Here is a 15,835-nt window from a genome sequence, read left to right as displayed (position 1 = left end):
CTAACTGGATGTTCACTGATTCAAGACAGACACCAGCAGTAGAGCTGGTTGTTCATGGACAGATTAATGAAAATGTTAAAGCTGAATACACCAGACTGAGTGTTACAGCGAACTGTTCTCTGCTTATAAAGAAGGTACAAGCTGAGGATGTTGGTCGTTACACCTGCAGACAGTACAAAACAAGAGGAGGACAAGAAGAAGGTCCAGACTTTACAGTTGATCTGTCTGTTATTAACAGTGAGTATTTACATCATGTTTTTAGTTCAAACTTGGAACAAACTGAAATATTACAGCAGTATTTATTACAGTGATGATGCTCTGTTGTTTTTCTCTTTCCATATCTCCATCTTCACCAGTGACTGAACATGAGAACAACAATAAAGTCATTGTGAACTGCTCTGTGCTGACACATGAACACTGTAGACACACAGTGGAGTGGCTGCATGAGGGTGAAAAGAAAACATCAGACGTGGAGATCAAACCAGGTTCCTGCTCTGTGACTGTGACATTTAAAAGATCTCACCGTGATCAGAAGTTACAGTTTTATAATTCATTGAAGTGCAAAGTGACAGATGGTTACACTAAAGAAGAACAACTGTTTCCCTTCAAACTCAAGTCCTCAGGTGAGAAAACAGGTGAGATTATGTTCAGATCACTTCACAGTGATGAGCAGACGTGTTTAACTCACATGATTATTAATTATAACAGCGCTCTTTTTTTGTTTGTTTTGTTTTGTTATTTCATTTCTTTCTTTAGGTGAAAACACAAAATCAACGACTGCAAAATTCGCCTCAACAACAAGAACAATGAGAACAACAACAATGAGAAAAACAAAATCTTCTCTAGAATCAAAAAAATCCTCACAAGGTAGTGACATCTGAAATTTGCTTTATTGTTCAGACCCTTTAAATTCAAGTTGTCGAGCAATAAACTGTTAAGAATGTGTTCAAATCCCCTCACAGTGATGCTTTGACTGGTTTGATTGTTACATATTGCACCTCTCCACATTATCTATTCTTTTAAAAACAGCTTGGTGTTTATTTTTTTCTTACAATCATTCTTTATTTGATTTTGTAATTACATTTCTTTAGGTGAAGATGTCACAGAGACTAAATCAACAACAAATATCTGAATATCTGACTGACACTTGGGTGGAGACATTCAGTGACAGTTGTGATTTTAAAACTTAAAGTCTGAATGTCAGGTTGACTCTGGGCTTTGGGTGGACATTTAGTTAGAGCTCTTTCACACAGGCCTGCAGACTGTGAGCCAGAGGCGGAGCCAGACATTTGAAACACCTGGGGCTTAGCCCTAAAGGGTAGTATGCATGTGGGAAATGACTGAAAGATTAATAGGCTCTGTTTTGAGTTTTGTTCAAAAAAGAATGACTTCATATAGGGAAAAATATATATCACATGTGCAGGACACCTTAAACTAGTTTTTTAATTAAGCAGCAAGGCAGAACAAAGTCGGGGCTGTATCAAGACACGAGGACTAAACCCCAATTCAACCAGACCCAGAACTGATCCGGAATTAAAACAGGACTGCAACAGTTCAAAATCAGGACTACTTAGGATTTAACCAAGACAGAACCAGAATCAGAACTAGATGATAGTAGCGCTAAAAATCATCATAGACCTGCACTACACTTATTTTTTTAATTCTACCAAAGTCCACTATTTAGATTGAGAAAAGTTTATATAATTATTTAGCCTTGTTGTGCAAACAAGCATGCAAAACTTAAAAAATATAGAATTTGAAAAATAGCAAACCTAAAAAGAAACACTAGGTACGAGATACATGAGTACCTATGATACGGTGATACTTTTGGTAAACAACCATTTGACTAACATGTGTGTCTCACCTGCTCTTGTTCCATCTCTGTTCTGTCCTTGTTCTCCATCTCCCTCTCTGTTCCTCTCTCTCCCTCTCTGTTCTTCTCTTTGTGCTGACAATCATCAAATATACAGTTGAAACCAGATATTTATGTACTCTTCAGATCAAAACACAAACACTTTTTTAATTGTAACATCAAATCAGACTAAATGTTTATTTTTTTAGATTGATAAATATAAAAAACATATTTGTTAAATTGAAGAGTAAAGAGAGAAACTATCTGTATTTCTTAATTGCAAATGGCACCAAATTGTATTCAAACTTGAGCCACACTTATGGAGCTCCACAGTTCTTTTCCTGGTGTTTTGGTTGATATCTCTTAATTTTCCCATTTCAAAGAAACAGGCTCTGTGTTTTGCCTTATATGCACCCACAGCTGTGCCACCAATTTACTCACATGGACTCTACTAACCTATCAGAAGATTCTTCAGCTCAGAATCGCCTGCAGTTTTCTTATTAATTAACAATAAACTTAGTGTATATGTGCTCCTAAATTTGATCAAAGTGATAAAAAAACAGACAGCTCTGTCTCTCTTTATTCTGACATTTAACTAATTCAAAAGATATTTCAATATTTATCTAAAACAAAAGTTTACTCTAAATTGATGTTGTACAGTAAAAATGTTTTATGTTTTCTCCCTAAAGTGTAAATATCTGGTTACAAATGTGAATATCCTGCTGTGTACTGAAATCCCTCTTGTTTTGCATAGAAATATACTGAACAACATACAAAGCATAATATATAAAATAACATTTACCTGAGTTTTTTCTTTGAAAGAACCCTCTAATGTCCATTCTTATATTTCAGTACATAACTGAAACCGATTTAGTCGGGGAGGGTAAGAACTGAAAATATGAAATAAACACACGTAAGATAAGACTCTATTAAAAAAAATAGCATTTGTTTGGCTTTTCATTTCGCCATTTGTTGATTCACTTGAAGAGCAAGTAACGTAATATTGGTCAAGTGATCAGTTTGATATCAATCTTTCGTGATTCACCGTCATATTTACATTATTTGTACGGTATGAATGGTTTGCTTTGGTACCTGGTCAAACTTAAGCTCTCCTAGTATGGCTGGCTCCGTTTCTCCAACAGCGCACTCACAGGCGGCAGCTGCCCCGCCCCCTCGCTCAGTCGCTTAGTGCCTGAGCTCGGATCATACCAATATCAGGGGGGATTCACGCACAGTCGTAAATTCCCACAGTGTGCACTATGTGCTTCGAATATTGTGTGTACTTTTTGTTTTATACAGTTGTCAGCCAGGCATCTAACTATGAAAAAATTACACTCCAAAAGACCCCGGGCTTCTGACAAAACAACCCGGGCTTAAGCCCAGTAAGCCACCCCCACGCTCCGCCCCTGCTGTGAGCGCTGACAGGAAGAGGTCACTACAGGAAAATGTGTGTTCACAGCTTCAAGGTGTACCTGGTTGCAAAGAGGTCTGCGGTGCTATGCTGAAAAACCTCATTGTGATTGCTTTGGTCACTAGCAGGTTAACACAGTTGGCCATAGTTTCCATAGAAGATGCAGACATGTCTGCAAATGCTTGCTTCTGTTTGTCTTTATGAAAACTGTGAGTGACCAAAGAAATCAGCAGGAGGTTTTTGGTGCAGCACTCTCTTTGCAAGTGATCTCACAAAGTCACAGCCAGAAACCACTGAGGCAGATTTGTCTCTACAAAAATTGATTATCACTCTAGTTCTCTGAAGCTTCATCAACATCACTTTTTCAGCATCTTTATATTTTTGTTTCATGACAAACAATTTGAGATAAATGAAACAAAAAAGAAAGAAATAAAAATTAAAAAAGAAACTAAATGCAAATAAAAATATTTTTCAGTGCCTTGTAAACACATTTAACTTATTTATGTATTTGATTATCGGTCCTAAGAGCAGGCTTAATATTTTAATCTAATAACAAAAATATCAAAACTGAATGTTTTCATCACAACATTTATTCTTTTCACAGAACAAAAAACTGAAATCTAAATGGTTTCATTGTTTTTAGGTTTTCTGTCCAGATGCATCATCGTGTCTGTGGGTTTAGCATCACTCCTAATATCTGCTGTTACAGTCAACATGTGGACAAAAACCAAAGGTGAGAACTTCACAGATGAAACGTTTATACAAGAAAAGCTTTGATAAACTTGCAGGTTAATTATTTCAGCTCTCTTTTGTGATTTTTGTCATTTCAGGAATAAAAACACAGATGGAAGGAAACACTGTGAGTTTAACTCTGTTATAACTTCACAGAGCAAACAACACGTTAGTGATATTTATTCTTTTTTAACTGTGGATGTACGAATGAAAGAAAACAGAATACACAGTTTTAACCAGGTTGCAGAAACACTTATAACCTTTCTTGTTACTGTTATTGTTTATTGAGAAATGTGGAGAACTTTGAGACTAAATAATAAATAATTAATAATAAGATAAACCATCAGAGAGCTCATCAAAAGTAGCATTTCAAAGAGTGAATCTAAAGTGTGTAGTATTGTTTTAAACAGGTGCATAACGATGAAGATGGTGACGCAGTGAACTATGAAAACACTGCAGACTCTCCTGCTTCTGTCAGACTCCACTGATCAACAACTTCAACATCAACTCATCACGAAAATGAATCATATCTTTAATATTTCCTGACATTTACTTTTTGATTTTATCTCATATGTAGGAGCAAAATCCTTTTCTTTGTGCACTTAGCTTCAACTATTAAGAAAAATAACTTCAAATAATCATTTATTCCTTTTTCATGATAATAGATGTATGTACACAGAGGAATCACAGAACAATCCACTCAGCCAATAAAACCCTTTAAGCAAACTGCTCAAGAGGTGACAAGTCAGAGAAACAGATCAGGAGAAAAACAGGTGGCAGTGACGTCTAAATGAAGCTTTCTGAAGTGCACACAGTCGTCTTTGGTGACATCTGGTGGACAAAAGTTTGAAGAGCAGCTTGAATGTACAACTGTTTCATCATGATTGCTCACTCTACGGAGCTCAGCTGACAGCTTTTGTGTTATATCATAAACAGTCCTGTTTAAACATATACAGGGTGTGTTCTCTCTTTTCTTGTTACTTCTTGATATTTGTAAACACAATAAAGAAAGAAAAATCTTCAAATTAATGTACAACACAATCTTAAAATAGGTTGGGAAGGTCCTACCTCCACGTGTTAAGGAAATAAACCAGTGCGCATTTATGTATAAAATATTATAATGTATGTGTAGTGTATTTTTATGTATGTTTTTGACCAGAGAGGTAGAATCAATTTACTAATAAATGGGTAAAAAAAGCTTGTAATTCCTCGCCTGCTTTGTAGTGAAGTCCACGATCAGCTCCTTAGTCTTGCTGATGTTTAGGAGGAGGTTATTCTCCTGGCACCAGGTCTCCAGGTCCCTAATCTCCTCCAGGTAGGCGGTCTCGATGTTGTCAGACATCAGGCCCACAACAACAGTGTCGTCAGCAAACTTGACAATGGAGGAGGTGTCTGATGTGGCTACACAGTCATAAGTGTACAGTGAGTACAGCAGGGGGCTTAAAACACAGCCCTGAGGCGCTCCAGTGCTGAGTGAGATGGAGGGGGAGACTTGTTTTCCCACCCTCACTGATTGGGGTCTGTCTGTGAGGAAGTTGAGGATCCACTGACACAGTGATGGGCTGAGTCCTAGATCCGTCAACTTGGTGAAAAGCTTAGAGGGAATTATTGTGTTGAATGCTGAACTGTAGTCCACGAACAGCATCCTAACATAATTCACTCTGCCAGTGTCCAGGTGACTCAGGGATGTGTGGAGCAGGTGAGATATGGCACCGTCTGTGGAACGATTAGTCCGGTAAGCAAACTGAAGTGAGTCGATGGTGGCAGGAAGTGAAGAAGTGATGTGATCTCTCATCAGTCTTTCAAAACACTTCATCACAATTGAAGTCAGTGCTACTGGACGGTAGTCATTGTGGCAAGTGGGCTGTTGTTTCTTTGGAACAGGGACAATAATGGACTGTTTGAAGCACGTGGGAACCACAGCTTGGGCCAGGGAGAGGTTGAAGATCTCTGTGAACACCGGTGCTAGCTGGTCAGCGCAGGCTCTCAGTACCCGGCCAGGGATTGCATCTGGTCCTGCTGCCTTCCTGGTGTTCACCCTCCTGAAGGTGTTCCTCACGGCATGCTCTGTGATGATGAATGCATTTTCTTCACTTGTTTGTTGTTTTAATTGCTGCGGCATCGAAGCGAGCATAAAACGTGTTCAGCTCATCAGCCAGTGAAGCATCGGCATTCATCATTGAAGAAGCTGGTCGTCTATAGTCCGTTATAGTCCGCAGTCCTTTCCACAGGCTCCGAGAGTCGCACTGTCATAGCTGTGACTCTAGTTTTTCCCCATAGCTCCGCTTTGCCTTTCTGACCGCACTGCGCACGTTGTAAGACGCAGCCTTGTATAGGTCCATATTACCGGAGACGAGCCCTTCATTGTAGGCAGCAGTGCGTGATCTCAGAGCGTCGCGGATGTTTTTATCCACCCTCGGCTTCGGGTTGGGAAACGTTCGGATGATAGTTCTTTCTGCTGTCCGCTAGTTTCCCGATAAATCCCACAACCGCTTCCGTAAACATGTTGATGTCATCAGAGTTGCGCCGAAACATGTCCCAGTCTGCGTCATCCAGTGCGTCCTGCAGCGCGGCCACTGATTGGTCCGTCCAGCGAGCGACCTCCCTCCTGATTGGTGGTTGCTGCTTTAGCCTTTGTTTGTAAGCAGGCATGAGGAAGATGGCGGCATGGTCCGATTTTCCAAATGCCGGCAGGGGCTGAGCCTTGTAACAGTTCTTGAACGGGGTGTAGCAGTGGTCTAATGTCCTAGTGCCCCGGGTGGGGCAGTTGATGTGCTGGTGAAGGTTGTGAAATGTCCGTTGAGATTCACTCTGTTAAAATCTCCCATAACAATGAGTGCGGCATCTTGGTGAAGTGTTTGTTGATGTGTGAGAGCCTCATGTAGCTCATATAAGGCAGTGTCCGAGTCCGCGTGAGGCGGAATGTAAACAGTGCAGGCAATGACCGCAGTGAATTCCCGAGGGAGATAGAAAGGGCGACATTTAACGATCAAAAGTTCCAGATTGGGCGAGCAAGAGCGTGTGAGTGGGGAGATGTTTGTGCTGTCGCACCATCTGTTGTTCACCATCAAGCACACTCCACCACCTCTTTTCTTCCCCGACTCCATTGTCCTGTCCATGTGGTAAACCGAAAAGAACCCCACCGGCTGCACGGCGTGGTCTGGAATCGCTGGGTTCAGCCAAGTCTCGGTGAAGCAGAGGAGGTTGCAGTCCCGAATGTCTCTCTGGAACTTGATTCTGGCTCTGAGGTCATCAAGCTTGTTCTCGATGGATTGAACATTGGCTAGCAGGATACTGGGCATGGGTGCGCGGTGTGCGCGAGCCCATAGCCTGTTCCTGATGCCGGCTCGTTTCCCTCGAGGCCGTCGCTTAGGATCGCGTCCTTTGTTCTCTCTCAGGAAAATAACACTCTGACAGGCTGGTGACAAGAACTGGACAGACTGACCACGTCCTCATCACAGTCACCCAGGGAAGACTGAACCTTAATGTAGACTGAGTGATTACTGATGTGGCACAGATGTGCACATAGTGTACGAGGTTCATCCTATCAAAAGGTGCCTTCCTCACTCTCCCTCTCGCTCTCTCTCCCTCGCTTGTTCAGCTGGGATGAGGAGCCACGTTTTGTTGCTCCACATTAAACCATTAACATTATGTGTTACACTTTAGCTGTGATGACTATCATTGTGTTTTGTAGTGCTGTCTCTCTCTGACACCTCACACACACCACAGCATTGCAGTGCTGACCACAGTACAAGTGTGCTTCTATTATTCTCCCCAGTATAACTTCCTGTTCTTTCATCTCCATATAAAACATTGACTCTACTAGTTTAAGCTCCTCTGTTTGTACTGACTGCTGACATTTGTCTAAATAACAAACAAATTCATCTCCTCTCACTGTTCCTATCAGATGATTCCAACTTATACTCACACAATATTAAAACACCTTGAAATGAATGTAATGAATTTGTATTCTAAAAACTGACTTAAATCAACGTTCCACACGTTCAAAATGACGGCGACAATAATGACAGTCACTCTCTCATCAGTGTGTTAACATTTGTCATTTGTGAACATTTAATCAGTCTAAGTAATTTTGCAAATTAAAAAAAAGGTTTACTCGTGTGTGTCATTTAATGTGTGTTTTCAAATCCACAGCTCAGCAAAAATAAAATGTTGAGGACTTAAGGGCAGCTCTGTTAGTCCATCAGTGCGTGAACCATTTGTGTTTCTGATGTTTATGTGGTCAACTTTAGAGGCTCACACGTCCAGAGCGTTGCTGCTGTTGTACCCACATTCTCACAGAAATACTTCCCCTTCACTTCTCAGAAGAAAAATGACTTCATAGATACAATGATGCACAGCAGGCCTCAGACTACTAACACATCTTATCTGTGTCCTTATCCAGCTGCTGCAGTGGTGTTTGCTGCAGTATCAACATATTTCATTGTGGGCATCAACACATATTCTTGTTAAAAGCTCAATTATTCATTTTATGAATGATGTCACGGTCCTGGGTCGGGTCGACCCAGCATTTTGAGTTTCTTATGTTTTGGTTTATTTTTGCATTATGGATTAGTTATTCTCTGGTGATACTGTTTTGATTACAATTATATTCTGATTCTTTAGTTATCTGATGATGATGTTGATGACGATGATGATTATTTCTGGTTTAGGTTTGTTATCTTGCCCTTATGTTTGGTTTAGGTTGCCTGTGCTTAGTCTTCTCTGCCCGTATGTCCCTCTGTTTGTCCATGACGTCATTATGCCTGTTTACGAGTCTGTCTCTGTCTGGCGTGTGCTTCCTGTTTTATTTTGTAGGTCTGTGTCCTTTGTCAGTGCGTTCAGCTTTGTGCTCTCCCTGTCTCGTCAGTGTAATCAATGTCAGCCGTGTCTCCCAGCTGTTTCCTCTTTGCTCCGTTCACCTCTTGTATTTAGTGTCTGTGTCTTCCCCTACTCGGTGTCGCATCGTTAACGTCTGTTCACCCTCGCTTCCTCTGTGTGCTCCGTTTGCCAGCCAGCCTTCCTGCCTACTTATTCCGTTCTTCCAGTTTAGTTAGTGTTTTTCTGTTCTGCTTCTTACCAGCAATAAAGCTGTGTGTTTTGAATTACTTCCGCCTCAGTGAGTCCTGCATTTTGGGTCCTCCCTTCCTGCCTGCCCACACTCAGACATGACAAATGAAGAGAGAGGGAGGACAAAAACATTTGAAGGCTGTAAAACAAATAAATTCAGAACAAGTGATGAAGAGTAAACCACTGATGAGGAAGTGAGCAGGAAGTTGAAGCTGTGTTCATGTCTGAGACTGTCTCATTTGTCAATGTGAGAGCAGAGAGTAGAGACTGACAGACAGAGAAGTACGATGGCTGCAGTCATGTGGATTCAAATGTCTTCTTTCCTGCTGCTGATGCTTCAGATTACAGGTAAGGAAACACAGAACACACACACACACACAATAGTCTGTTCTTCCTTTAACTGAGAGAGACGTGTTTGCTTTGTAACTTTGAGTTTTCTGGACTCTTGGAAAGAAAAGATGAGAAATAAATGATGTAAAATAATCCTTAAACGAACTGTTAATCTAACTGCAGTGTTCATGTTATAGTTTGTCACATTTCACTCTCCTATCCTCAGCAGAAACAACAGGACAGACTTTGTCCTCCTTCAGAGCTGCCAGAGCTGGACATGACATCACTTTGTCTTGTGAAAATGTGATAGATGGTCAACATGACTGCAGCTATACTACCTGGATGTTCACTGATTCAAGACAGACAGCAACAGTAGAGCTGGTTGTTCATGGACAGATTAATGAAAATGTTAAAGCTGAATACACCAGACTGAGTGTTACAGCGAACTGTTCTCTGCTTATAAAGAAGGTCAAAGCTGAGGATGTTGGTCGTTACACCTGCAAACAGTACAAAACAAGAGGAGGACAACAAGAAGGTCCAGGCTTTATGATTAATCTGTCTGTTATTAACAGTGAGTATTTACATCATAATGTTTTTAGTTCAAACTTGGAACAAACTGAAATATTACAGCAGTATTTATTACAGTGATGATGCTCTGTTGTTTTTCTCTTTCCATATCTCCATCTTCACCAGTGACTAAACATGAGAACAACAATAAAGTCATTGTGAACTGCTCTGTGCTGACACATGGACACTGTAGACACACAGTGGAGTGGCTGCATGAGGGTAAAAAGAAAATATCAGACGTGGAGATCAAACCAGGTTTCTGCTCTGTGACTGTGACATTTAAAAGATCTCACCGTGATCGGAAGTCACAGTTTTATAATTCATTGAAGTGCAAAGTGACAGATGATTACACTAAAGAAGAACAACTGTTTCCCTTCAAACTCAAGTCCTCAGGTGAGAAAACAGGTGAGATTATGTTCAAATCGCTTCACAGTGATGAGCAGACGTGTTTAACTGACATGATTATTAGTTATAGCAGCGCTCTACATTATCTGTTTTTGTAAATGTAGTTTGCAGGTTTTTTTATTTGAATACTTTTGTTTTATTTTGTTATTTCATTTCTTTCTTTAGGTGAAAACACAAAATCAACGACTGCAAAATTTACCTCAACAACAAGAACAACAACAACAATGAGATCAACAACAACAATGAGATCAACAACAACAATGAGATCAACAACAACAATGAGATCAACAACAACAATGAGATCAACAACAACAATGAGAACAACAACAACAACAACAACAATGAGATCAACAACAACAATGAGAACAACAACAACAACAATGAGATCAACAAAATCTTCTCTAGAATCAAAAAAATCCTCACAAGGTAGTGACATCTGAAATTTGCTTTATAGTTCAGACCCTTTAAATTCAAGTTGTCGAGCAATAAACTGTTAAGAATGTGTTCAAATCCCCTCACAGTGATGCTTTGACTGGTTTGATTGTTACATATTGCACCTCTCCACATTATCTATTCTTTTAAAAACAGCTTGGTGTTTATTTTTTTCTTACAATCATTCTTTATTTGATTTTGTAATTACATTTCTTTAGGTGAAAACGTCACAAAGTCAAAATCAACAGCAAATGTCTGAATATCCGACTGACACTTGGGTGGAGACATTCAGTGACAGTTGTGATTTTAAAATTTAAAGTCTGAATGTCAGGTGGACTCTGGGCTTTGGGTGGACATTTAGTTAGAGCTCCTTCACACAGGCCTACAGACAGTGAGCGCTGACAGGAAGTGGTCACTACGGGAAAATGTATGTTCACAGCTTCAAGGTGTACCTTTCTCTTTTCAGGTTTGTTATTATGGCTCATTATCCTTCCCGTTGGTTTATCAGCACTCTTAATAATTGTTGTGGTCATCAGATGGAAGAAACATAAAGGTAAAAGCATCCCCAGATTATAGTTTAACATAATATAACTAATGTTAAGAATGTGAAAATGGTGAATTGAAGAGATTTCTTATTTTGTAGATTGGGATCGTTAGCAAACAGGCAAAAAATGGATTTTTAATGTGAAACTAATCGCAGTGGGGTTTTTTTTGTTTTTTTTCTTTTTCAGGAAAAGAAGGGCAGCTGGCCGGCAACACTGTGAGTTCGAATAGTTCCATTGTTTCATATGAGATTGAGCTAATAAACTTTTAGAGGTGACTTCATGCCTCTAAATGACTAAATAAAATACAGGATTTACCATCAGAAACAGAACAGCTGACAAAGCTGCAAGTGAGCTGAATCAGCTCCTCACTGAGAATGTTTAACTATTTAAGTAACATTTAGATCTTTACACAGTTACTCTTCTGTTTGTGAGCAGGGACTGAGCTTAAACGCTGCAGAGACTCAGTCTGGACCAGGAACCAATCAAACCAGGGTGAGGTTGCACACTAATCTCAGTATAAATTTGCACTAAATATTTGTTTCATTTTAACAGAAAAGTCATGGTTATGATGATGAGGAGGAACCAGAACTGAACTGTATTAAACCAAACTGACATCACTGAGCAGATGTTATTTTGTCTTCACTGTGTAGGCTGGAGCTGATGATGGTGTTTCCTACGTCTCCATCAGCTTTCCCAAGAGGACCAGGAGTAAAACCCGGGTGAGATTTTTAATATTTGTGGGGATGATGTTAGCAGTAAGACCATGATTTTCAAAGAGCCTTATGTCTTGTCTTGCTCTGTAATGTTTTTTTTTTTTTGTTCTGTAATGTTTTCCTATAGTCCCGTGGTCATGATGAAGGTGACACTGTGACCTACAGCACAGTGAAAGCTGTCTCCTCTTCTGCTGGAGATGATCCCAACCACCTCTATTCCACCATCAATGATGTAAAGAAGTAGGATGATGCTCATGAAAAGAGATATGGTAGATGCTGTTTCACTTTTTAGATGAGAGAGTGAATGTGAAAAGTCATGGGTTATTTTTTTTTGTCTTACGTATTGGTTGTTTTGAACTAATAACATAATATTGTTTTGGTAAATGGACTTATATAACACTTTTATATAGCTACTCTTTCAGAGCACTCAAAGTGCTTTATACAACAAATTCATTCACCCAAGCAGTTAAGTGCTCCCTATCTAACATTAATACTCATTCACACTCCGATGGAAGCATCGGAGAGCAACATGGGGTTAGTATCTTGCCCAAGAATATTTGGCATGCAGACTGGAGCAGACTGGGATCAAACCACCACCCTTCTGGTTAGTAGCTGACCTGCTCTAACACCTGAGCTACAGACACCAAACTGAAAATCATTTATGTTTCAAAAACAGACATGTTACCACACATATATATTTCTGTTTTGACCTAAACTGTTTCTGCCAGAGGGGTATGTGTTGACGTTTTATTCCAAGAAACCTTTTCTGTTTGCTGCTGGTCATAAAAGTTTAGCTGATAGCATCCTATCACAGTACATGACATCATTACTGTCTAAGGCGCAGCTTCAAATGCATCCTGAACAGTGCGGACAAAAAGAAGAAAAAGTACTAATAAATTTTTTTTTGCCACTGTAAATAAATGCTTTAAATAAAGGATCCAGATACTTTCTTCATTTTAAGAAGAAACCACTTTAGAGCCTGTGTCATTTTGTTACAACTGCACATATTGAAGTGTTCACTGAAAAAAGATAATGTTGGATTTATTTAATTTAATAGTGGACATTGGATGAACACAGATGCTTTGCTTTGGCAGCAACTTAAACAATCAACTTAAAATGAGGTGTTAAATATGACAAAGATGCTTACATAAATCCAACACATGGCCAGTCTCCTTTTTTCATTGTTGGTTATAATAGTAAGAACACTAAAACTAATAGAAACAAAAATGTTTTTAGTCAGTTTTCAGTCACATTAACCAATGTGACTGAAAACAGGACATTAAAGGCAGTGGTTAAGTATTGTTTAGCCTGATTCACTAAAAGCTGTATGAAGAAAAACTGCTGCTAATCTGAATTTTGAACTGTAGTGAACATTTATTCAGTCTTAGCAATTTAGCAAACTCCAGAAAAATGATGAGGACCTAAAGACGCTTCTTATAGACTACTGGGTGTGTTAACCATTTGTGTTTCTGACTTTTATGTGGTTATCATGAGAGGCTCAAACCTCCAGAGCTCTGCTGCTGTTGTACCCACATTCTGACCAAAACACTTCCCCCTTCACTTCTCAGAAAAAGATAAAATTAAACTTCAGAAGTGCGATGAGGAAGCATCAGCCCACAGATCACTAACACATCTTTTTTTGTGCTCTCATCTAGCTGCTAGCAGTGGTGACTGCAGCAGTATTGCAATGTTTGATAGTGAGTAAGATAAATTCTTGAGGGTAATGAGACTGACTTTTGCTCTGTTTCCATGTGTGCTCACAAAAGCTTTCTACAAAAGAGCTGCAATAATGAAAGCATTTAACTAAATTTCTTAAATTTTAATTTAAGACAGTTAAGTGTTTTAGCCCTGCAACAGACTGGTGACCTGACCAGGGTGTACCTCGTTTCTCACCTGATGACAGCTGGGACAGGCTCCATCTCCTCCCTGAGACCCTGATAACGATAAGCAGAAGAGAATAGATAGATGGATGGTTAGGTGCTTTATTTTTAAGATTTTTACAACTTCCTCTTGCACAGTTTCGTGTTGATGTTGTCAAAGAGAGAGTTTGATAACGGAAGAGGAACTCGTTACTAGGACAGCACAATGTTGGCAATTCACTTTACTTACCATGAGGGTCTTCAGGAAGTATAACCTGGACTCAAACGTGCTGCTGACATTCTGCTGCTCGTCCATTGAGAGCCTGCTGAGATGCTATATCACAGTAAGGTACGGCAACTGCAACATGGCAGACAGAGAGGTCTTTAGAGAGTAGTTAAGGCAGCACAGAAGATCATTGGCTGCCCCCTTCCCTCCTTGATGGACCTTTATACCTCACACTGCCTCAGCAGAGCAACAAACATCATCAAGGACAGCTCCCACCCTGGTTTTGACCTGTTCAACCTGCTGCCCTCAGGGAGGCAGTATGGGTGCAAAAGTACAAAGACTAACAGACTCAACAATAGTTTCTTTCCAAAAGCCATAACCACCCTGAACTTAAACATGCGCTGACTACTCCCCTCTATACACAGACTATGCAAATTACCATAATTACAGTGCAATATTTAATATATGCAGTAAAGCCACAGTGTAAATATAAACTCCTTATTTATTTTTGATATATGTATGTAGTGCTGCAGAACTGCCATATAATCTATAAATAGTTTCTCCTTGTCTTTTATGTTTTCTAATGAAAACACATCCAAAAAAGCTCCAGTAAAAAGACAAATGAAAACAATGTACCAGACAGTTAGCATGCAGTCAGGAAAATTGATAAAACTTTGAATCTGTCCTCAAGTGCAGTCGCAAAAACAATAAAACGCTAAGACTAAACTGATTCACATGAGGACCACACCAGGAAAGGAAGACCAAGAGTTACCTCTGCTGCTGAGGATGAATTGAGTTACCAGCCTCAGAAATTGCAAGTTAACATCTCCACAGATTAGAGCCCAGATAAAGTTCCAGTAGCAGACACATCTCTACATCAACTGTTCAGAGGAGACTGTGTAAACCAGGCCTTTATTGTCAAATAGCTGCTGTGGAGATACAGAAATTCTATTATTGCTGCCATATAATCTGCATCATTATAACTGCATTAATAACATTCTTTACAGCATTATTCCATTTAATAATATTTCTCACAGTATTGATACTGCATTAAAGTTGTTGATTGAAGATGTCCATTTGAGGATCCTTCCATTATGTTAACTTTTATTACAAGTACGGTTGGAAGTATTTTATACACATTGCATATCTGTGCTTATTTTGAGTTGATGTTCGGTTCATTAAGCTTCACTGGCGTGACTGTCCAGGTGATACATGCTGAGGGAAACTAGAACATAGAAGGATAACTGCAATGCATGCTTGCAGTACATATAATACATATAATCTAGGAATGTGTCAGGCCTGAGGCCTTAACTCATTTGGTGTCTTACTATATTTTATTCTATTTGGTAACAGATGACTGGAGGCGATAACCAGCCCTCAGACACTCTGAGGGCTTGAGATTATTACCTTGTATGGAAGGTGTTATCAAAATGAGAAGTTCTATGTCTGTTTATAGCCATTAAAGATGTACAAGATGTACCATTAACTGTGACTAATGTCTGGAACCTATTTTAATCTGTAATTGAGGCCATGGGGGCGTGTACCCCACTGCTTTATAAGTATCCACAACATGTATTTTGGTCAGAAGACATATGTTGATGTTTTCTCCGAGCTGTTAATAAACTCACCGTTTGATTGCACTTTTCTGGGGCCTCCGTGGTTTGTGACACTGCTCTACATTGATCGATTTCAC

The 15,835-nt window shown here is 39.6% G+C and overlaps 1 protein-coding gene and 1 long non-coding RNA gene across 4 annotated transcripts; both read left to right on the top strand.

The window, feature by feature from the left end:
* Positions 1 to 756: 756 nt before the first annotated feature.
* LOC145420417 (uncharacterized) lies at positions 757 to 4,646 on the top strand. Its single transcript, XR_013901718.1, has 4 exons — positions 757 to 867; positions 3,907 to 3,996; positions 4,094 to 4,122; positions 4,406 to 4,646. It is a non-coding gene; the product is annotated as an uncharacterized LOC145420417 (long non-coding RNA).
* A 3,855-nt stretch (positions 4,647 to 8,501) lies between these two features.
* LOC145420416 (uncharacterized) lies at positions 8,502 to 15,787 on the top strand. Of its 3 annotated transcripts, none has more exons than XM_080289659.1 (9): positions 8,502 to 9,413; positions 9,625 to 9,966; positions 10,089 to 10,367; positions 10,533 to 10,793; positions 11,266 to 11,352; positions 11,531 to 11,559; positions 11,780 to 11,836; positions 11,995 to 12,063; positions 12,185 to 15,787. In XM_080289659.1, the coding sequence occupies exons 1-9, from the start codon at positions 9,353 to 9,355 to the stop codon at positions 12,299 to 12,301; spliced, it is 1,302 nt and encodes a 433-aa protein (XP_080145785.1). In that variant the 5' UTR covers positions 8,502 to 9,352; the 3' UTR covers positions 12,302 to 15,787. The 3 variants fall into 3 exon arrangements, with proteins under 3 accessions (XP_080145785.1, XP_080145786.1, XP_080145784.1); XM_080289660.1 differs by having other exon boundaries at positions 9,622 to 9,966; positions 10,089 to 10,355; XM_080289658.1 differs by having other exon boundaries at positions 9,622 to 9,966.
* Positions 15,788 to 15,835: the final 48 nt, after the last annotated feature.

This window comes from Astatotilapia calliptera, chromosome 15 (assembly GCF_964374335.1).
Source record: "Astatotilapia calliptera chromosome 15, fAstCal68.1, whole genome shotgun sequence".
Taxonomy (NCBI): domain Eukaryota; kingdom Metazoa; phylum Chordata; class Actinopteri; order Cichliformes; family Cichlidae; genus Astatotilapia; species Astatotilapia calliptera.
This window is presented reverse-complemented; position numbering and strand designations above follow the sequence as displayed.

Bases quoted from the DNA above. Each gene is read 5' to 3' on its own strand.
- LOC145420416 (XM_080289658.1), top strand. From the start codon at position 9,353: ATGGCTGCAGTCATGTGGATTCAAATGTCTTCTTTCCTGCTGCTGATG. The intron at 10,368-10,532 runs GTGAGATTATGT...TTCTTTCTTTAG, and splicing joins GTCCTCAGGTGAGAAAACAG to GTGAAAACACAAAATCAACG. The intron at 12,064-12,184 runs GTGAGATTTTTA...GTTTTCCTATAG, and splicing joins GGACCAGGAGTAAAACCCGG to TCCCGTGGTCATGATGAAGG.